The sequence below is a fragment of the Ambystoma mexicanum genome, chromosome 3p (assembly GCF_040938575.1).
Source record: "Ambystoma mexicanum isolate Mex_15411 chromosome 3p, UKY_AmexF1_1, whole genome shotgun sequence".
NCBI lineage: Eukaryota > Metazoa > Chordata > Amphibia > Caudata > Ambystomatidae > Ambystoma > Ambystoma mexicanum.
Genome location: NC_090925.1, coordinates 988,025,828 through 988,049,216, shown reverse-complemented (window position 1 = coordinate 988,049,216; position 23,389 = coordinate 988,025,828). Strand labels below are relative to the sequence as shown.

At 50.0% G+C, this 23,389-nt stretch overlaps 1 protein-coding gene across 2 annotated transcripts in view; it reads left to right on the top strand.

The window, feature by feature from the left end:
• Positions 1-2,539, top strand: part of ZHX3 (zinc fingers and homeoboxes 3) — a 443,788-nt gene extending 441,249 nt beyond the window's left edge. For both annotated transcript variants that reach the window (XM_069652277.1, XM_069652278.1), the window contains one exon: positions 1,999-2,539. In XM_069652277.1, the coding sequence (XP_069508378.1) occupies positions 1,999-2,009 (11 nt within the window). In that variant the 3' untranslated portion in view covers positions 2,010-2,539. The remainder of the gene's footprint in view (positions 1-1,998) is intronic.
• Positions 2,540-23,389: the final 20,850 nt, after the last annotated feature.

The window sequence follows — 23,389 nt, the reverse complement described above, 5'->3', positions numbered from 1 at the left end:
GCCCGAAGGCCAGCAACAAAGTCTCTGTACCGTTGGCGTAAGTTCTGCGACTGGTGCAGAGTTCAGAATGTGGATCCTTTTGCATGTGACATCCCCATGGTTCTGTCCTTTTTACTTTCTTTGGCCCACAGGGGCTTGCAAGTGGGTACCATTAAAAGGTTACCTGGCGGCGCTGTCCATCTTTAAGCGCTCGTCTGAAGAGTGTTCTTATTTAAAATCCCTTTAATTTCACAGTTTCTGAAAGGGCTCACTAATGTGTTTCCTCCGTCACCTTTCCTGGTGCCCGGTTGGGATTCAAACCTTGTTCTTAAGTTTCTTATGGGTGCTCCGTTTGAGCCTTTACATTCTTGCCCTTTGAGGCTGTTAACTCTGAAAACTGTGTTTTTAGTTGCGGTTACTTCCGCTCGCAGAGTGAGTGAGTTTCGGGCACTTTCAGTTAAGCCACCCTTCACTGTATTTCACAAGGACAGGGTTGTCCTTAGAGTTCGTCCTTCTTTTCTTCCGAAGGTAGTGACGGAATTTCATTTGGCCCAGAAGGTTGTTCTTCCGGCATTCTATCCTCCTCCGCATCCTGGTAAGGAAGAGGAGAGGCTCCATAGGCTTGATCCTAGGAGAGCTTTAGGCTTTTATGTTTCACGCATGTCCCGGGTCAGAGTGGACGATCAACTCTTTATTGGTTACGCTGGAAAGCGTTTGGGGCAAGCTGTGACGAAACAGACTTTGTCTCGCTGGATTATTTTAGCCATCTCGGAGTGTTACCGCTTGGCGGGTAAGGACCCACCGGCTGGCTTGCGGGCCCATTCTACCAGGGGTGTGGCTGCATCTACTGCCCTGCAGAGGGGTGTTCCTATTCGCAACATCTGTGATGCAGCCACCTGGGCTTCAGTACATACATTTGTACGTCACTATTCCCTCGATTCCATCCGAGGACAGGATCTGGCCTTTGGCAAGGCGGTCCTTTGCTCTGCTATTTGATTGGCAATTGTAAATATTGATTCTAAATTCTTTCCCTCCTCCTTGCTTTGGGAGTCTGTCATAGATATGGAATACGTCGGAGGATCCAATCCCCTCGAAGAACAAGTTACTTTCTTACCTGGTAACGTTCTTTCGATGGGATGGTCCGACGACGTATTCCATATCGCTCCCGCCCTGCCTTCCCCGCTGCAGAATTTCTTTTGCGATTGCAGCTTACGTTCCGCAAGGCTTTGTGTCTGACTGGCAGTTGACTAATGTCACACGTTCTGGGGGAAAAAACTACAACTGAGGCTACGGGCGTCGTGCGTCCTACTTATCACATCGGATGACGTCGGACGAGGTCCTCGACGACGGCGCATCGACGCAGGACGCAGACGCCGAAAAAAGTTTCCGAAGCAGCACAGCTGTGGTGATTACATGTCATAGATATGGAATACGTCGTCGGACCATCCCATCGAAAGAACGTTACCAGGTAAGAAAGTAACTTGTTCTTTTATTTGACAAGACACCACTAGGATTGCTTTATTATTTGATGGTCGTAGCTTGCTCCCATCTTAGATTTAGGTTTAATGAGGCGTTTTTCTCGCCCATTTATACAGTTTAATAAACACCCTTGAACTGTGATCACTTGTGTCTGTCTTTACTGTTGCCACCACGAGTTTCTTACCCTATGAAATGCTGGCTGTTTTACTAAATGTATTTTGGCCAACAACACTCGAACCATCACCAAGGAAAGATGAAAAGCAAGTATGCATGCTGATCTTTGTATGTAGCTGCACCTGCGTGAGTACGAAAGGAAATCTTGCTTGTATCTCATTGTCCAATTTTATTTGTTTAAATTATATATGTCAATTTTTCATTGACCCTCTTTAAATGTTTTGTTATGGGGACACTTATTGCACTCTATTGTTTCCATATAGTTACATGAGAATCACTTCAATTTTGGGGTTGGCCTGCATTAAGGAGAAACCTACAGAATGAGTAAGAACAAACTCTAAACTGATTTTATGATTTCTTTTTCAGAAGGTGACTGAAGAGGAACTGCTACAAAGAAATCTTTCCACGTTTATTATTTCTTCTTCCCAAGGGATGACATACTTCTTCTGGGAAGACCAGACTCACTGTGCACATAGTTCCTATGCAGCTATAGAAGACAATATATGTGTATATATGCATCTTAGTCTTATGGTGGACGAATAAAGATGATGCAGCGTCTATAGAACATGTTTTCATCATACCGTACAGTAGAACACATTTGTCCTTCCCAGGAGGAAGTCTTTTTGGAGTGATTTTTCTTATAAGATGGAACAAGAGTGTCAACTTACAAAGTTATTTGTATGTTGTACTAAACCACTGACTGTAAAGCATCGCTGTACATCTAAGTGAATCTTCCTGTTTTCCCTATATTTGTAATGTGATGTTTGTGTTTTCAAACAGGCTTATTTATAGAGACAGTTTAAAATTGTTAATCGTTGTTGCACAATATGTTAATTACATTTTTCTAGAAAAAACTGCTTGATCAGAGTATAACGGATAAAAAAATAAAACTGTTTTTTAATGCAAATGTGTTTTGAGTACTCGATGTAGAAAGCCTTTGTTAACACTATTTTAGCTATCAAATCCTTACAAAGAAAGACAAAGTGGGTATATATATATTCATTGTTCAGTTGTTAAACAATGCTAATCGTTTAATGTCATCTGTTTGTTTGGCTTCCCACTGCAAAAAACACCCAAAATGCATACTATGCAGTGGGATAACGTGTTACTTACAAAAAGAGATCAATCCTAGAAGTCACTTTCTGTGAATTGTGCTGTTTATGGGTGTGCTATCAGTATCCGAGTTGTTGGTGTTTTAGCCCTGCATTGTCTAAGTTCAATAATGTTTGAAAGAAGTTAAATTGATGTTAAAAACATATTCCCATGTAAAAGCAAGTCCACTCTTTGGGCCTCATCACGAGTTGGGCAGTATCCCCAGGTATTACCGCTGGGGCTATTAGCGTTACTGGCAAACCCCCCAGCGCTGTTAGCGCCGGATCATGGGTTTGGCGGAATGCTAAGTCCCAATTCCCCATTGGGCCCATTCAGGAATTCCGAATTCCCCATTGGGCCCAATGGGGAATTTTCAGCGCTACTACTGCCGGCGGAATTAGCGCGCGGTAATAGCACTGAAAATCTGCAAAATCGTTGCGGATTTGCTCCCAGCTCAGAGCTTGGGGTAAATCCTGCCAAACCCGTGATTTAGCAGACCATTAAATGCAGCGGTAATAGTGTTACCGCCAAACTCGTAATGAGGCAGTTTGTATGGTACTCACACATGTTCATGAATTGGGTGATGTTGTACAGTAAAGTGTACTGTAACGGCTGAGAGATTAACCAAAGATTCAAAATGGATTTCTTGATTACCTTCCTGCTTTATTTTTGTTACAGCCGAGAGTGAAAAAGAGTAAGGTCTATTTTTCCTTTGGAAGGCATACTAAAAGGAGTAATCTTTAAACAAAGTGATTGTGGTATTGAATGGAAACTAACAAGTCAAGGCGTACATTATTTTTCAAAAATGTATTAGCAGAATTTGTTAATTAAAGTTTCCTTTATTAGCAAACAAAAGTATTTGATTAGCCAATTTGTACTCCTAATTCAAGTGTCACAAGAAATTATTTGTACCCAAGACATAAAATTAGCAACAATACAGCGTTTTTGTGTACCGCTGAAATACATTAGTGAGAGGAGGAGTGTCTGTAAAATGTAAAAGGTTAGGTGTGGGAATGCACATAAATAAATAGATATGATACAAATCTCCAAAATCCCAAAACATTTTTCAGTGCAAGGCTCTGTGCAGCTGGTTGCAGTCAGTGTTGCACAGGGCAGTGCCCTTTATATTGTATGCTGACCCACCAGTTGCTGTGTAAGGAGAAGTTCAAAAGTTTAATAAAGCCAAACAGTTAACAATGTTAAAGGAATACATAGCCTGAAACTAAGTATGTAGTATAATTTTACAGCAGGCAGGGTGGTAATTGTATACTTTGAGTGGACAAAGATGTCCCTTGCCTGTCATTGATATCAGCTGTTTTCAATATAGCGTTAATTACCACCTTTTGAGGGTGGGCCGTTAACAGTCCTCAAGCCCAAATCAGGTAATCACAAGTGCAGCATTCTAGCCCTGCGCATCCTTGAAAGCGATATTTAGCACTCCGAGGTGCCATCTGGAGTTCTGATACTTTTTTTTTTTTAAGGGAACCAAGCTCTGCACAATTCATGCTTCCCTTAAAAAGAAATTACCCATATGTTAGCAATTGGAAATAAGTATTTCTATGACCTGAATGCGAGCAAGGTGGTGTGCAGGTGAGTGAGCAGGGGGTTGAGATGTGGCATTCCAGTGGAGACATGGCCTGGGCACCAGCTCCAATTGAAGGCTGTGCACAGGCGCAGCTACCCGGCCTGAAATGCAGGCAGCTACTTGCAGATTCCACAGGCGTTCCCAGCCTCTGGATTGGCTAACTCTCTCCCGCAGGTGCTAATATATAATGCAATCATAATTGTGGAGCAAAACGAGCTCTGGAGGCTAAATAGTCTATGGTATGCAGTAGATCTATAGATGTACAGAATGGATGCACCTATTGATCATTACTTTGTGTATTCACTATATAGGAGGAAAGAACATAAGTGACTAAGCAGAGTGGATGGTGTAGCAGGCAGAGAACTTAGCAGAAATCTCGCTTTCAGGGGAGTTGGTATAAAGCAACAGGGTGATAAGATAGAATGTCAAGGAGTTTGGAATCATCTCATGGGTTGAGCAGCAGGGGCAAATATATATGCAACCAGCAGGTCACAGACCTAGGTTTACCATCTAATGCATTTGGTCCTGTGATCATATACAGTTTCAAAGGTTCACTCATCAATATGATGTACTTTCCAGAACAAAATTAAATCTAGTTTGCAAAGGTAGCGGGCGCCCCTCTCTCGACAGAACAAGGCCTGATAACCTGTTCAGTGGTTACTAACCACTTGAGAGTTCGCAGCCACTGCTTTTACTCACTGTGCCTTTCACAGATGGGAAATATCCATTTGCATATCAGTCTTTGTCCTGCCCAGGGGCAGTCCAGCACCGAAATGCAATGGCAATTCCAACCTGAACGAGAGTACCACCAGCAACCCCATACACGTGGTCTCCCTCTCACTGTGCTTAGAGGGGCATCAGCTTCACCTCACTGATGATCCCCAACAAGGGTGAAACACGTGTATGGGGTTGCTGGTGGTACTCTCGTTCAGATTGGAATTGCCATTGTATTTCGGTGCTGGACTGCCCTTGGGCAGGACAAAGACTGATATGCAAATGGATATTTCCCATCTGTGAAAGGCACAGTGAGTAAAAGCAGTGGCTGCGAACTCTCAAGTGGTTAATAACCACTGAACAGGTTATCATGTCTGTTCTTGCGAGAGAGGAGCGCCCGCTACCTTTGTAAAACTATTTTTTAAGGAACCTGGGATTGGTAACCCTAGGTCTCCTGGGGGCAACCAGACGTGGTCTCCCTCTCACTGTGCTTAGAGAGGCATCAGCTTCACCTCACTGATGATCCCCAACAAGGGTGAAACACGTGTATGGGGTTGCTGGTGGTACTCTCGTTCAGATTGGAATTGCCATTGTATTTCGGTGCTGGACTGCCCCTGGGCAGGACAAAGACTGATATGCAAATGGATATTTCCCATCTGTGAAAGGCACAGTGAGTAAAAGCAGTGGCTGCGAACTCTCAAGTGGTTAATAACCACTGAACAGGTTATCATGTCTGTTCTTGCGAGAGAGGAGCGCCCTCTACCTTTGTAAAACAAAATTAAATCTAGTTTACACTTTGAGATTTAGATACACCAACTTAAACCTACTGCAAAACATGGAGACAGTGCTGTGTTTTAGAGTAGCAATACTGTAATTATGCATTATGCAACAACTTACATTTTTTAAAAAAAGAATTGAAGGTCTGTCTTAAAAAAAAGAAAGTTAACACCTTCTGGTCTTTGCGAGAGAGAGCATAGTTAGCTTAATAAAAGTATCGTCCCGATTACCTCTGGTTTGGAATTATCTGAAAAAAAGAGAAAGTTTCTTCCATATCACACCCACAAAGGCTTTGGCAATTTTAATAGTGGAGGAGATGATTACTGTTGCACTATCTCCCATTAGCCTCTTTGAACTTGAAGTGAACAGATAAGAGGGAGGAGGGATCCTTGAGGGCAAGAGAGGAATGCTGGGTGAGGTGTGCTTTCATTGAACAAGATAATTTAAATAGCTCACTGTGCTACACAAGTGTCCATTTAATTAGCAAACCTACAAAATTGCATAGCAAATTGCTATGCACCACTGTTTATTGTGTGCCTTGCAAGTGAGGAAGTTTAGGTGGTTTTCCTATTATCTTGAAGACTGCAGTCCTTAGTCCCTCACTCCGAATTAGAACTCTGCCGCTCTGCTTAGGTTAAAAAGTCAGCCATAGTTCCTGGGATATTTAAAGTATTCCTGGACACTTCTTTCTTGGCTGCTGTTGACCTTCTTGATATGGATGTCACGTTGGTTCTCTGGGACTGGTGCCTTAAATCAACTTGATGGAAGTCCGGGTCAGATCCTTAAACGTGGATGGACCCCAGGGTATTATCTTGTTACCCCCTACTGGATTAGTGGAAGCTGTTGCCATTGGTTTCTTAACGGTGCTTCTAACTGTGGAGGGTATGGGCTGCCATCAACCCCCAACTCCTTTCTGGCAGGCCCTTCCTTAGCATGCCTGTTTTCCTCTGTCCCATTCTTCAATGACAGCCCTACAGCACTTTTTCCGTCACCCCTCCATCCTTCATTCAGCACTTTCTACCATGTCATTCATATGTCATTCTGTCCTGTCCTCGTCCTTGGTTTATGTTTCGACCTTCCCCTGCAACATCTGTTCTTCAAGTCACATTCTCTCACCCCGTTGTAAAGGGCCCATGTCATCTGCCTTCTCTGTTAACAATTGGAAAACTCTGAAAATGTTTTTGTGTCAGAAATGCATTGCTTTACCTGTGATTTTAATTAATAAATAATATTACTTCCCTTCACCTTTCTTTCTCTACTTTTCTTCCAGTGTTTTCCTTCCTTTTCTTTCTCGATTGCCTCTGTTCATTCCCTCCCTTTACTGCTTTCTCTGTCATCCTCCAAGTCTTCTCTCTTTTTTTTCTGGCCCCCTACCTACACTTTTCTTCCTCCTCTCTCTTTCTCATTTAGTTTTCTCCCTCATCCTTCCTCCTGCCCTCTTTCTTTTCTGTTCTTTCCCTACCCTCCTCTCTGTCTTTCTTCCACCTTTGCCAATCAACTCCTAACTCACACACCCCATTGTCTCCTCTGGGCATTACTTGGTGCTTGATTAATGATCTGGGAGCACCAGTGGTGTAGAAGGGATTGGGCATTCCAATTTGTTGCAGCCCACTCACACTACAATCTCTCTCTGTATGTCTCATTGTGAAACAGCAAAACTACTTTGAAACCTACATCTATGGACTAACACAGGAACACATAGAGAAAACACTAACTACTGAAAGAGGCACAAGTTGGCTTTATACCTATGAGAGGAACGGAGACAGCTTTCCTCTCAATCTGCTACAGACAAATGCAGACTCTGACAAAAGCTCAGCTCTGATACTTCTGGACGTCTCTGCAGCATTCGACACAGTCAGCCATGACATCCTCATCAATGGACTAGAAGAAATAGGAATCACTGACCTAGCCCTACTATGGATTAAATCATTCCTAACAGATAGAATGGAAACTCTCTGGATTAAGCCTTTTAAATCCACTCCAAGGTAATCTACCTGTGGAGTACCACAAGGATTGTCCGTATCCCCAAAGCGTTTCAACGTCTACCTGACTACACTAATGAAGCTCATTAGAAGACACAGCTTTACATGCTACAACTACGCTGATGACACACAAGTCATCTACAAAATACAAGACACACAAGAAGAAAACTCAACACTAGAAGACTGTCTACAAGAACTCTATGGATGGATGAACACAAACAGCCTCAAACTCAACCCAGGCAAAACAGAAATAATGGTTATACCCAAAACCCGGAAAACCAACCACTACATTCCATGGCCCATAGCACTAGGAACAGCACTGATGCCGTCGACAACAGTAACAAAATCTTGAAGTCTTAATGGGCATCAAACTAACACTAGAACCACAAGAAAATGCAATAATCAAGAAATGTTTCTTCCTCCTGCACATGGTAAAAATGATCCTACCGTTCCTCTCCACCCATTAAACACTTACCATCATTTCTCTCATCATGTCCAGAATAGACTATGCCAACAGCCTATACATTGGAATGTCGCAACGCCTACTGAAGAAACTACAATGCATCCTAAATGCAGCGGCCAGACTCCAGTTCAGACTACCATCATCCCTGCGCTATAAATGCTACATTGGTTACCCATCAAAAAACAAATCAGGTTCAAAACAATGTGCATAACGCACAGAGCAATCCATGGCCAGGGAGCAGAATTCCTACAAAAGAAAATAACCATCTCCTGGCAAGACCACTCAGATCAAGCAGTGACGTTCGCATTGTACCAAAACCATACGAAAAAGGAAACTAGGGGGGTCGTCATTCTCCCACCTCGCAGCAAAAATGTGGAACTTACTCCCAAATGATATGTGCAATAGAAAGGATCACCTAAAATTCAGAAAACGACTTAAAACGTGGCTTTTCACCTCAGAATCAGAAGGGAATGACTAGGAAAAACAAAGACTCCGCTGGAAACAGAGCACACTTTAACAAGCTTACATGGAAGAAACAAGCCAGGGAGAGAAACCAAGAAAGAACCACTCCCTACAATACCCACTGTAATCATTACCCTAGACACAAGAACCCCGGTTACATACAGGGGGAGCATTAACCAATAACTGGCAACTCAGGAGGCCTTAGGGCGCCGGTCTCCTGTGTGTGGGGACCCGCACAAAAAACCCAGGGAGGCACCTAAAACTCTCAAACTTATGCAATCTCTAGCCCAGGGGTGCGGGGAGGCCGCCACAACCTCATGCCCACAAACCAATTACAGAGGAAAGCCACCACCCTGCACAGTGCCAGACGATCAAACCGCTAATTAATATCCAGCACACAGGTCAGACAAAGACAATGAGCACAGAAGTCCAAAGCAACAAGGTTAGAAATACCCCACTAACTCAACTCTAAAAACCTCAATTTCTGCATACTCCTTTTAAACACTAACAAACACAACCACATCTCTGCACAGTAATCTGCATGCACTTCACCACACTGCAATGACAAACAGCCAAGCACAACAGCCCATGGCAATTGTACCGACCCATAAATCACACCCAAGCTCAGCGGTGCAAACCAAACTGAAGCTGTCAACAGAACTTCACAACTCTCGCTCTACCTATTCCCGCTATACCCTACTAACCCCCCACGCCCCAGACACATTCCTTTCAGATCCGCCAGGGGGCCACTCCAGTGGTGATAGTGCACAGTACAAATGCCCTTTAACATTAACACTTGCACAGGACTCCAGCTCCACACACTGAGGCTTCAAAACAGTGTTGCACCGTCTTGGATTCCAGTCGTTTCCTACTGCTGGCCTCCCAACTCCAACATGGCCCTTCACATGTTTGGTGGTGTGGGGTCCTGCTTTTCTAGAATTCCCCTGCACTGGCACCCTGTCTGCGAGCTCTGTGTGGATAAGCTCAGTGGTTTATCCCGAGAACTGTGTGTGCGCTATTGTTTGAGTGTTGCCAGATTGCTGCTACTGTGTGTTTTAGGAAATCTTGTTTTAGTCCTATTTTAGAATAGATTTTTACCTAATTCGTGTTGCTCTTACATGCCAGTTCCGAACTACATTTCCCACAAGTTCTGTAGTTCTTAGAACTACGTATCTCACACCCAGGAACGTGAGTTAGGCCGTTCTGTGCCGGTCTGTTTTGTTCCACATTTCGGCTCGCCTGACCTTTCGTTAGGTTCTCTGGTCATTATGCAGGCGCTTGCTGCAAATGACCTTTGCCAGAAATAATATAGGTATGAGGCATCCTTCTTGCTCTGTACCTTTTACTAGCTCTCGTGTTTACGACATATTACAGAAATATACGACCAGTCTTGCTGATTGCGCTTGCCCTGCAATTGATAGTATATCTACACTGTTGGTACAAGTTACGTTCCCTGCCCCTGTCACCGCTATTACCTGCTCTAAACTGGCTGTTACTATGAAGACCGTTGAGACAGTTGATCTTGTCAATCCTGCTGTTTGTGATATTATTTAATCTCCAGTTAGACTAAAAATCACTAACTCTTTCTTACCAATGCTTCTTGTGGTTATAACATTGGTAATAAGAGCTATACATCCCCTTGTCTACATGTTGGACTTTTGAAGACCCGTTTCTTAGCGAAACATGCCGAGGAGGTCTCTGATCTCATACTGACCCAGCAATTTGATGTACTTGATCGTACAGAGAGACGTGGTTCTCTGATGTCACTACTGTACCTAACTGTTATCAGATTTTTAGAACTGATCATGAATCTGATCGTGGTGGTGGTACTGCAGTTATCATTAGAGACACTTTGATCTCACATAGATGTATCTTTTTGCCTTTAGGCGAATCTCAATACACACTCATAAAATTGCTATTGACCCTAATACCGTTATTTGTTTTCTCACTATCGTCCACCTACGGCCATGCCGTTATTGGAAGTACAGCTTCTTATGTTACTTGGTGATTTTATCAAGACCTCTTCCTATGTTATTATCTTGAGCGACTTCTATTATTGGGCATATCACCCAGATGATCACAGAGCTTGCATTCTTATACAGTCATTTGAGGTCCATGGCTTTCAACAATTTAGAAAGATCCCTACACATAAAGGAGGACATATTCTGGACTGGGTGTTATCACACTGTCTATCTCTGAATAATCTCGAAGTCCCAGCATGTCTTTGGTCTGATCATTGCCTAATTTAGAATGTTAATCCTTGTGATGAAATGACTGTAAGGAATACTCGTAAGAATACATCAGCTGCTTTCTGTGAACTTGCTCAACCTATGCTAGCGAACCTGTTGCTCTCAGATAGCACAGCTACTCTTACAGACCAATACAATGAGACAATTTCTTTTATTGTTAATACACTTGCACCGCCTTCTCTCAAACTTGTTAAAACCAAAACTCTGGGTAAATCCTGGTTCTCTGATGAAATATTTCAGAAAATTTTCTGCGTCCTGCGTCGATGATGTCGATACGCTGTCCTCGAGGGCCTCCGTCGAGCCGACATCACCGGATGTTATAAGTAGGACGCACGATGCCCGTAGCCTCAGTTCTGTTTTTTCCGCGAACGTGTTCGCTCCGTAGATCTCGGCGCACCTCGGTTCTTCTGAGTATCTGTTCTTTTGGTTCTTCGAAACTGTTAGTTTGTGAAGATTTCCATGGTGTCTTCGTCGTCTTCTAACCCGCGGCTGGGTTTCAAGAAGTGTCAGGACTGCGGTTCCAAGATGTCGCTGACGGACCCGCACAACGCCTGCCTCTGGTGCCTCGGTGAGGGCCACGCCACGGACGATTGTGACGATTGCCGCTCGTTAACTTCGAAGGCCTTGCGGGAGCGTAAGAAGAAGCTTTCTGGCGGTAAGCTGGGCAAGCTCTGGAAGTTGAAATCCGCTGGGCTTTCGACTGACGATTCGAGGGGTGACTCTCTGCATCGTCGGCATTCGTCCAGGGGGTCTCGGTCCCGGAGTGTGTCCTGCCATTCCTCTGCCTCTTCGAGGCACTCCAGGAAGCGCCGTCACCGGTCACCTTCCTCGTCCGAGGACTCCGCCTGTCGGCGGGTTGCTTGTCCCGACAAGCATTCCGCTCCTGCGGAATGGGATTTATTTTGTAAGGAGATGATGGCGATTTTTCAGTCGCAGGGCTCTGTTCCGTCCACGCCGTCGAAAGACGCCGGCAGGGAATGTGCTAGAGACACTGGTCGCACGCCTTCGGGCTCGGCCGGTCGTGGCGATCACCGGGCACCTTCGAGGTCCCGGTCGGACAAGGTGGATCGCTCTAGCCATGCCCGCTCCGGTTCCCGGTCCTCGAGGCCCTCGAGACCGTCGGAGCCTGTGAGGTCTTCGAAGAAGACATCGGCGCCGAGGCCATCGAAGGACTCTCTCGAGCAAGCCGTCGACGCCATCTGCGCCCAGGCTGTCGAACGACACACTCGGGGCTCTGCCCTCGAGGCCGGTGTCTATGCCTTTGGCGCCACACTCGATGTCAACGCTGATTCTGTCGACGCCTTTTGAAGAGGCTTTATCAGAGGTGCGCCGGAGACCGGTGGAAACTCAGAGAAAGGCCCTGCAGAAGTCAGTAAGGCCTGTATTTGAGCCTTTTTCTGTGCCCTCATCCAGGGATTTATTCCAGCCTCTGGATTACATGAAGGGTCTGATGAAGGCATGGTTCCTGATGAGGTTCCTGATTAACTCCTGTCTGGTCATAGCCAGCTGGAAGACCTGCGTCAGTCTTTGCACAACGCCAGTGGTCTGGACACCTCTTCGGAGGTTGAGTTCGGTAGGCCTGACCCTGGCACGCATGGCGAGTCCTTGTACCGGTGCCTTATGTCGAGGGTGACGGAATACTTGGGGTGGTCTGCGCCCCCAGTGGATTTTCTGCAGGATGACCTGACGGATATCCTTGAGCAAGGTCCCCCAACTGACCCGGTACTGCCATTCCATATGGCCTTGCAGAGAAGGGTGGCAGTGGCTTGGACTGCTCCGGAGAGTCTCCCGGCAGTGAGCAAGTCTTTGCCGAAAAAATACCATCCAGCCAGTAGCGACCCCAGCTACTTGACTACGCACCCCACTCCGGAAAGTTTGGTGGTGCAGGCGGCTACGGCCCCGGCCCCGGCAAAACAGGTGTCGTACCCTACCATCCCTCCTGATAGGGACGACAAACATTTTGATGGCTGGGCGAAGAAAGTATTTTCTTTAGGGGGTATGGCTTTACAGGCAGCCAACTCCATGTGTGCCTTAGCACGTTTCACTCATACTCTGTGGAATTGTGTCTCTTTGGCGACTGAACATATTCCCGAAGGGGAGGAACGGGATGGCTTTCTTGCTCTTGTTCAGGATGGCAAGGATGCCATGTGTGAATCCGTTTGATCGGGTCTGGACATGGCAGATTACGTCAACCGGTCCATGGCGGCGACCACCGTACTGCGCAGATTTGCGTGGTTACGGAAGTCGGGGTTTGCTCCTGATGTACAAGCCCAGCTTCCCAACATGCCCTTTGATGGTGAACATCTTTTTGGCAGCAAGGCTGACGAGAGCCTTGAGAGGTTACAGGCCTCCAAAGCTGCAGCAAAGTCGTTGAGCGCTGCAGCTCGCCAAGCTCCGCCTTTTCGTCCTAGGGGACAGCAGTGGAGGGGAGGTTCCTTTCGATATTACTCATCCTTTGGTAGATCGAGAGGAGCTGCAAGTCAAAGGGGTCATCGTAGGAGTACCATAGGTGGAAAACAAGGTACTCGAGGTGCAAAGGCCGCTCGGGCAGTTGCCTCTTTGCCCTCAGGCAATGCTGCAGCCGCTTCAGCTCAGTCATGAGGCCATGTCCCATGGTTTGCCGGTTGGGGGAAGGTTGGCGCAGCATCTTGTAGAATGGCGTGCCATTACTTCAGATGTGTGGGTTCTGGAGATCATAACCCACGGCTACTGTCTTCCTTTCTGGCAGAGGCCTCACAACAATCCACCAGGGAATCTCTCTTTGAAGAGTGCGGATCCGTGTAACGCCCACCTGGTTCCCACGGGGGCGCTGATCTAGTCTGGATTACTGCGGCCTCTTCTAGCGTGATGCGCAGGACCCGGAACACCGATTGGACAGGACCTCCAAATCGTGCTTCCTTGGCCCGTAGGAATATCCTTCTGCAGATGAGAAAGGGGACTAACAGTCTGCAGAATGGTGTGCTAGCTCCCTCCTTCCCCCCTCCGTTCCTCTCTATTCCTCCAAACCCGGTTTAAGCTCACCTTATGGTTTGGAAGGTTGAACTCTCCATCCTGCTTCTGGTGCAGGGGCGCGCGTTCGTCCAGTTACTTCACTGGTTTTCAGAATGGCGCTGGCAAAATCCACTTGACTTTCCTGAGCGATGCGCCGTAAGTATGAAAGTTCAAAGTTCAAGTGAGGCCCCCTTTATGCTGTCTTTCTCACCTGTGATCTGTCCGTTATTTCAGGTGCAGAATGAAGGCGATGCGTCGAGGGGTTAACCTGCCGAGGTGAGTAGTAATGAGGGCGATCCCTCTAGATGTCCTTATCATTCCTCTTAAATGTCTCTAGTCCTTTACCCTTAGGGGCCGGGGTACGGTACCTGCCAACGGGGCGGCGCCGACCCGAAATGTGGAAGAAATGCCGGTAAGTATTATGGCTGTTAATCAGGCTTTCCTTCTGTGTGTCCTTCTGCTCACCTTTTGTTTCTTCCTCTCTCCCCTAGGTGCAGAGATGTGGCGTTCGATGCTGACAGCAGCGATGGAGCCGGGAGATGTCTCGAGGACAGGACAGGTGAGTGAAGCGTGGCGCTGCAGCGAGCAACACGATGCTTTTAAATTGAAGTCTTCCTTCAGGGATGCTGGCGAGAAGATTCCGGATGCAGGTAAGAAGCTTGAAATAATCCTTGGTTTTCACCTTTCTCTTCTCTTTCTTCCATGCAGGTCTTCCAGGTTCAAGACGGGCGTGGCTGTAGTCCAGGAGCAGGAGCAGACACGGTGAGCGTTAAGCTGCAGGAAGCAGAACAACGCGAAGCATGAGCTGCTGTCTGGGCGTGTCTTAAATAGCCTCCAAAGAAGCCCCAGGTATGTATCCTTCCCCAACTAGGTATGTATCCTTCCCTGGCCACGCCCGAGTGAAAAAATAGTCCCTATGAAAAAATAGTCCCTTTCAGGTCTCAGGGAGGCCTGAAGCGTGCAGCATGGTCTGCATCAGGTAAGTGCACAAAACACCTCCCTTTAGAAGCCTGGCGCCGACTGATGTCCAACATGAGCCTGGCGCCAAAGGCGCCAGGACTGAGTCCAAAGAGTCCCTATAAGGGGCCGCTGGGCTTTTACCCGAGGGCATGATGCCTGCTTCCGGGGGTGCTGGGCCTGGCCTGATGCTCCAGGGGTAGGCATCATGACAATCCGCTCCTTGCGCAGGAAATACAAGCCCTGCTGGAGAAAGGCGCCATAGAACTGGTGCCTGTAGTGGAGAGGAACAAGGGATGGTATTGCCCTTATTTTTTGATTTCGAAGAAAGACGGAGGATTGAGACCCATCATGGACTTGCGTGGTTTGAACAAACTCCTCACGAAGGACAAGTTCAAGATGGTTACTCTCTCTCAAGTCCTCCAGGCCCTTCAACTTAAGGACTGGTTGGTGTCTCTCGACCTCAAGGACGCTTACTTTCATGTGCTGATCCATCCCAAGCACAAGAAGTACCTGAGGTTCGCGGTTGGCGACTCGCACTTTCAGTTTCGGGTCCTGCTGTTCGGATTGACCTCCGCCCCAAAGGTTTTCACCAAGCTCATGGTGGTGGTAGCAGCGTATCTCAGGAAAGGGGGGATTCACGTCTACCCCTACCTGGACGATTGGTTGATCAGGGTGTGCTCTCCCGAGCAAGTCCTGGATCGTCTGTCAGTCACCTGCCACTCCCTTCACAGGCTGGGCTTCTCCCTCAACTTAAAGAAGTCCCACTTGATGCCAGCTCAGCGGCTCCAGTACATCGGAGCAGTGCTCGACACATCCCTGGGGCAGTGTTTCCCTCCCCAGGTGAGGGCTCTTCACATTCAGCAGATGGTGCACAAGTTTCAACATGCCCAGAGTCTCCCGGCATTCGAGTTCTTGAGGTTGCTCGGCCTCATGGCATCCTGCATTCTTCTTGTGCCAGAGGCCAGTCTGCGGATGAGATCTCTGCAATGGGCTCTCAAGATGCAATGGTCACAGTCCTCCGGCAGGATGTCGGACCCCGTTCAGGTGCCGCCCTCTGTCACCCAGGACCTTCTGTGGTGGGCTGTCGAAGGCAATCTGATGAGGCCGGGGCTCCATTTTTGGCCACAGGTGACGATCGTGACGGACGCATCCCTCACGGAATGGGGAGCTCATGCCAACGAGTTGACCGTCAGCGGTCGCTGGTCTCCGTCGGAGTCCAGACTCCATATCAATCTTTCGGAGCTCAGGGCCGTCAGGCTTGCCCTGAAGGCTTTTCTGCCAACTGTGCGAGGGAAGAATGTCCTGATTCTGACGGACAACACAGTGGCCATGCACTACCTCAAGAAAAAGGGGGGTGCAGGGTCACTTCCTCTGTGCAGGGAGGCGATGCAGCTCTGGTTCTGGGCCATCCAGCAGGAAATTTCGATCTCGGCAGTTCATCTGGCCGGAGACGAAAACGAAACGGCAGATGCTCTGAGCAGGCAGAGCACGCTCTCTCACGAGTGGGAGCTGGCTCAGGAGATTCTCCTGGGGATCTTCACCCTTTGGGGGACCCCATGAGTGGATCTCTTCGCCTCCAGTGTCAACCGGAAGTGCGAAAGGTTCTGCTGGCGGGAATTTCCTCCAAGAGGAGCCTTAGGGGATGCGTTTGTGGTGGAGTGGTCCTTCCCACTGCTGTACGCGTTTCCTCCAGTCCCTGTCATCCCGCAAGTGCTGCGGAGGTTACGGAGGTTCGGTCCCGGGTAATCCTCATTGCTCTGGCATGGGCCAGGAGAACATGGTACCTGGACCTTCTCGACTTGTCCATCTGCCCTCCATGTCGTCTTCCCTACCGAGACGATCTGCTCTCACGGGAGGGGGGTCAGGTTCTCCATCCAGAGGTCAGATCCCTCAACCTTCACGCTTGGTTTCTGAAAGGTTGAGGTCTAAGGATTGGGACCTCCCTGAAGACGTGAGGAGGTGTTGCTTTCGGCCAGATGGCCTGCAACAAAATCCCTGTACCGTTGTCGTTGGAGAAAGTTCTGCGACTGGTGCAGTGTTAAGAATGCGGATCATTTTTCATGTGACATTCCTGTGGTTCTGTCTTTTTTGCTTTCTTTAGCCCACAAGGGCCTGCAAGTGGGGTACCATTAAAGGTTACCTGGCGGCGCTGTCCATATTTAAGCACTCCTCTGAGGAGTGTTCTTATTTCAAAATTCCTTTAATTTCTCAGTTTCTGAAAGGGCTCACTAATGTGTTTCCACCGTCGCCTTTCCAGGTGCCCGGTTGTGATTTGAAACTTGTTCTGAAATTCCTAATGGGTGCTCCATTTGAGCCTTTACATTCTTGTCCTTTGAGACTGTTAACCCTTAAAACTGTATTTTTAGTTCCGGTTACTTCCGCTCGCAGAGTGAGTGAGTTGCAGGAACTTTCTGTTAAGCCACCCTTCACAGTGTTTCATCTAGACAGAGTTGTCCTTAGAGTTCGTCCTTCCTTTCTTCCGAAAGTGGTATCGGAATTTCATTTAAGCCAGAAGGTCATTCTTCCAGCATTTTAACCCCCTCCGCCTCCTGTTAAGGAAGAGGAGAGGCTCCATAGGTTGGATCCTCTGAGAGCTTTAAGTTTCTACATTTCACGCATGTCCCGGGTCAGAGTGGACGATCAGCTCTTTATAGGTTACGCTGGACGGCATTTGGGACAAGCTGTTACTAAGCAGACTTTGTCTAGATGGATTATATTGGCAATTTCTGAATGTTACCGCTTGGCGGGTAAGGACCCTCCGGTAGGCTTAGAGGGGTATGGCTGCCTCTACTGCCCTGCAGAGGGGTGTTTCTATTTGTAACATCTGTGAGGCAGCCACTTGGGCTTCGGTCCATACTTTTGTAAGACACTACTCCCTAGATTCTATCCATGGGCAGGATCTGGCCTTTGGCAAGGCGGTCCTTTACCCTGCAATTTGATTGGGCATTCTAAATTTCTATATTCTCCAGCATGGGGTCTGGCATGGATTCACATGCTCATGAATATTCCCCGTCGTCAGGCCGGGAATCCTCGGTATAGAAAAAAATCAGTATCAGTTTCGTTTCTGATCTGTCTTTCTTAGTAGTAACCAATCACTGGTCTCTGGATCATACTGCCCCCAGCCAATGACTGCCCTCTCCCTAAGCCCCGCTTCTGGCAGCCATCCTCAGATTTTTACTGCACGTTCAAGTGTTGGGAGTCCTTGTGCTGTAGCTCTCGAGCTTTTGCTGCGTTTTCGCGCTTTTTTCAGGAGATTTTTCTCATTTTTCGGTTAAATAGAGCCTCAAGCTCCACCGTTTCTACATCCGATCAACGGGGATCCGTTTCGGAGTTTTCTACGCCCCTCAAGGGTGAAGATTTCGTCGAGTTACGCTTTTGGAGGATTCCAGAAGTTCCGAGGCCTACCCCGGACATGGCCCAGGAGAAAGGAAGCTCGACGCCCGGGAAGCTGTTCAGGACCTGCCCTGGATGCCAGCTTCAGAATGTTTTCAAGGAGGACGAGCATTTGTTTTGCCTCTGTCTCCATGAGGACAAGATGCACATGGAGAAGGACTGCGCGTTTTGTGGGAACATGTCGGAGCGGACCATGAAGGATCGCCAACTCCGTCTTGCCAACTGGCTGGAAGGGAAGAGCCCGTCAGGCGAGAAGAAGAAAAAGAAGTCCGGGCGGCCTTCTAAGTCCTGTGAGGGCGCCCCGGCGACGGGGGCCCAACAAAAGGCTAAGCGCCGCGAGTCCGCGGGCACCGGGAGCGCCGAACGGTCGGGCTCCTTGGCTGCCAGGCAGGGCGCATCCTCCCCGGCGCCATCAACCACGAGCCAACGCTCTGGCTCGGGTAAGAGAAAGTCCGAGAACCCGGCAAAGCTTCTGGAGAGGCCCCGGTCAATCTCGATGATTCCGGCAGAGGGGGAGCGAGGCTCGGACCCTCCCCCCAAGGTGAAGGCCCCAGGCGTCCAGAAGGTGACGAGGGCCTTAATTCACCCTGCTAAGACCTCGATTGAGGATGTCGCCGCGGCCCTGGCTCAGCCTGTGGAGGCTACACCAGTGGAGGCGCTCTCAGAACCCAGAGTCTCCCTGCCACCGCGGAGGGAGTCGTCTTTCAGGCCCATTGAGAAGACCCCCACAAAGTCCTCGTTGGAAAAGGTGGGGGAGGGGCTGGTGGCCATCGTGGATACAGACACGACCTCTGAAGAAGAGCTCATCGAAGTCGTGGAAGAGGCCCAGCCCATCGGGAGGGATCCGACGAGGGCGTTGAAAGCGACGGGGTCGCCGACAAGGCTCCTCGAGCCCTCGCGCCCGTTGTTTCCGGCGCCGCAGGACACTTTGGCGGCCATTTTGTCAGCGATTCAGTCCTTATGTTCGGAGATAAGGACGACGGAGGTACCTGAGCCAGACCCGACGGGGGAACCGGAGCCAGGACCTTCAGAAAGTCCACCGCATAAGAGGAGGAGGACGCATCCTACGCCACCTCTCCCACCTCTGCGGCCTGCTCTGCCTTCCCCCCGGTCTACTACCCACGGGGATATTACAGGCACGGACACGACTACGACAGGTACAGATGACGACGGGACGTGTCCCCCTTCACCCCCTGCTCGGGCGCCCCCCCCCCCCCGACGAAATTGGATCCTTTCATGCCATGATTTCCAGGGCATCCGAGCTCTTCCAGCTCTGCCCAGAAGAGAAGAAGGAAGGGTTCCTTTACCAACGGCGCGAGGCTAAAAGGAAGACGGTCCTCGCCGTACCGCTTCTTGATGACATCTGGGATGAGGGGCTCGCCCTCCTCAAGAACCCTGCCACGGCGCCGGCAAAGAGGGACCGGTACGAGAAGAAGTACCGGGTCCCCGACACTGCCCCCTTGTGCCTTCGGGCGCAACCTTCCCCGGATTCGTTCATCTCGGCGGCGGCAAAGAAGAAAGCTGGGGGGCATCGGCCTCGACATCAACCTCCCCGCCGGTCGACGAGGGCAGGAAGTTGGACACGATGAGACGGCGGATCATCTCATCCGCAGCGACGACTATCAAGGCAGCCAACGCCCTGGCTATCGTAGCCTGCTACGACAGGGAGTTGTGGTTCAAAATCGCCCCTCTGTTGGACTTCCTTCCAGACGCCAAAAGGGCTGAGGCCCTTGAAATCCTACAGGAGGGTGAGATTGCTTCGGACCACGCCATCACGGTGGCAACGGACATCACCGACACCGGTTTCTGTCAGTTGGGCAACGGCGTTTGCTTGAGACGACGAGGATGGCTCAAGGCCACGGATTTCCGCCAGGATGTACAAACCAAGGTTTTGGACATGCCCTTCGATGGGAACAACCTTTTTGGGAAGGCGGTTGATGAGTCCCTTCAAGCCATCAAGACAGACACAGAGACTGCCCGGGCATTGGGAGTGCTCCAACGACGACGGCCGTCCTTTCGGAGCTCCGGAGGCAGACAAGGTGCCTCCATGGGATCCGACAGTGGCTCCTCCACGTACCGTCAAGCGGCAAGATCTTCGTCCCAGGAAGCCTACAGGGGACGCGGCAAGTCAGGTGGTGCCCGTCGTCGACAGGGAGGTCAAGGAGGCAAGGCGGCCTCCAAACAAGATTGAACCGACCGTGGGGTCAGGCCCCCGCCGAAGCACCCCGGTGGGAGGCCGGCTGGCGAGGTTCGTCAGCGTGAGGGAGTCCATCTCCACCGACTGTTGGGTGCTGGACACCCTGGCCCAAGGGCACGCCCTCGAGTTTCAGAAGAAGTGCCCTCGCGTTCCACCCGTGGCCAGGAAGGAAAATCACGTCCCTCAACTACTGTTGGAAGTAAGGGCGATGCTCAAGAAGGGTGCCATCGAGCTCGTCCCAAAGAGGCTTCGGGGCTCTGGAGTTTACTCAGGGTACTTCCTGGTAAAAAAGAAGACAGGAGTCTGGCGCCCCATCCTGGACCTACGATGACTGAACAAGTACATCAAGGCACAGAAGTTCCGTATGGTCACCCTCCAGCACGTGGTGGGACAGCTGGAGGAGGGCGATTTCCTGTCGTCGTTGGACTTGGAGGATGCGTACTTCCACATCCCCATTCTAAAAAGACACCGAAAGTTCCTCAGGTTCGTGGTCCAAGGGCGGCACTACCAGTTCAAAGCCCTTCCGTTCGGATTGAAGTCGGCACTCAGGGTGTTCACCAAGTGCCTCGCACCGGTGGCGGCGCGGCTGCGCCTACAGGGGATCCACGTCTACCCCTACCTGGACGACTGGCTCATCCGGGCAAGGACAAGGGAGCTCGCCGTGGAGCACACTTTGAAGACCGTCCAGCTGCTCACGGACCTGGGATTCTCCATCAACTTTCCAAAATCCCACCTGGTTCCGTCGCAAGTCGCCCTGTTTCTGGGAGCCAAGCTCGACACAGTGGCGCGGCTGGGTTCGCCGTCGGGGGAAAGAACCAGGACCATTCTGGGCAAGGTGCAGTATCTGCTGGCCACGGACATGGCCATGGTAAGATCTATCAAATCCCTCCTCGGGATGATGTCCTCCTGCATTTATCTGGTGCGCCTTTGCAGGCTTCGGATGCGCCCCTTACAAGAGTTGCTCGACGCCCGCCCGCTGGGTCCAGTCGACTAGCAGCTTCGAGGACAGGATCCGTCTCAACGAGACGTTCCGTCAGGCGATCCGGTGGTGAGGTACCCGCTCCCATCTGTCGGCGGGCACAGACTTTCAGACCCCAGCTCACCAGGTGACGGTGACGACGGACGCCTCCCTGGAAGGTTGGGGAGCGCACTCCGGAGATCTTCACGCGAGAGGCCTTTGGCTCCCGGAGGAGAAGTCTCTCCACATCAACATCTTGGAGCTCCGCGCAGTGTTCTGGGCCCTCAGGTCCTTTCTTCCGTCCCTCAAGGGCAAGGTGGTGAGGATCTTCACCGACAACACCACCACGATGTTCTACATCCGAAAGCAGGGCGGAAAGATGTCCCCTGCCCTATCCAAGGAAGCCCATGATCTGTGGCATAGGGCCGTCGCCCAGGGGATGTTTCTGGTGCCTCTTCATCTGGCAGGAATAAAAAAACACGATCGCCGACTCACTCAGCAGGGAGCTGCACTCGTGCCACGAGTGGGAACTACGCCAGGATCAAGTGGATCGACTCTTCCGACGATGGGGCGAACCCCAAATCGATCTCTTTGCGACGGCGACGAATTCCAAGTGCCGGAGGTTCGCCAGCAGGTTCCCCCAGCCGAGGAGCATGGGCGATGCTTTCTCGTTCCCCTGGGACGGCCTATTTCTTTATGCGTTCCCTCCGCTGCCGTTGCTGCTCCGGCTCATCAACCAGCTCAAGAGGTCCCGGTGCAGGATGATCCTCGTCGCACCGCCGTGGCCGAGAAAGATCTGGTTCCCGGACCATCTGGACTTGTCAACGTCCCCACCAGTCAAGCTACCGACGGACGCAGACCTTCTCTCCAGAGAAGGAGGCGCCATTCTTCACCACAACCCAGAGTCGCTGAACTTGCAGGCCTGGCTCCTGCAGCACTAGAGTTTGGAGGGTACGACATGCCGGCCGACTGCAGAGAGGTTCTTGCAAAGGCCAGGGCGTCCTCAACTCTCAAGTGCTACGGACATAAATGGAAGAGGTTCTCTGTCTGGTGCCGTGCACAGAAGATTAACCCTCTGCGGATTACGGCCCCTCAAGTACTGCTGTACCTACTGTCGGTGGCCAAAGCTGGACTGGCTCACGCCTCCATCAAAATACATCTGGCTGCAATCTCCTGATATACCAGGACTACGGGACGGGCGTCCTTGTGGTCTCATCACCTGGTGAAAGAATTCATGAAGGGACTATTCCGATCATTCCCGCCGGTGAAGGCTCCTGCCCTGGCGTGGGAGCTTAATGTGGTGCTGACCAGGCTCATGGGGGCCCCATTCGAGCCTATGCATTCGGCGCCTTTGAAGTTCCTGTCATGGAAGACAGCTTTCCTCGTGGCCATCACCTCCGCACGACGAGTGGGAGAGATCCAGGCCCTATCTTGCAAGCCTCCATGCTTGACTTTTCATGACACGAGGGTGGTGCTGAGGACACACCCCTCCTATATGCCCAAGGTGCCGTCGGACTTCCACCTCAACGAGCCCTTGGTGTTGCCAGTTTTCTTCCCGTTGCCTTCATCGCCGGCCGAGAGGACTTTGCACTCGCTGGATGTAGCTAGAGCGCTGAAGTTCTACGTGGACCGCACAAAGAGTTTTTGGAAGACGTCACAGCTGTTTGTGAACTTTGGGACTGTGAATCAAGGGAAGGCTCTCTCGAAGACTTCCATTTCCAGATTGCTCTCCGGCTGCATTATGCACTGTCACCGGTTGGCAAACCGACCGCTGCCTGGCCGTCCGAGAGCCCATTCGACCAGAGCGATCGCTGCTACCACGGCGTTCCTGTCTGGTGTGCCCCTGCTAAACATCTGCAGGGCTGCGACGTGGAGGTCGACGCACACCTTCACAAGATTCTACTGCATCGATCGGGACTCCAGGGAGGAGTCCA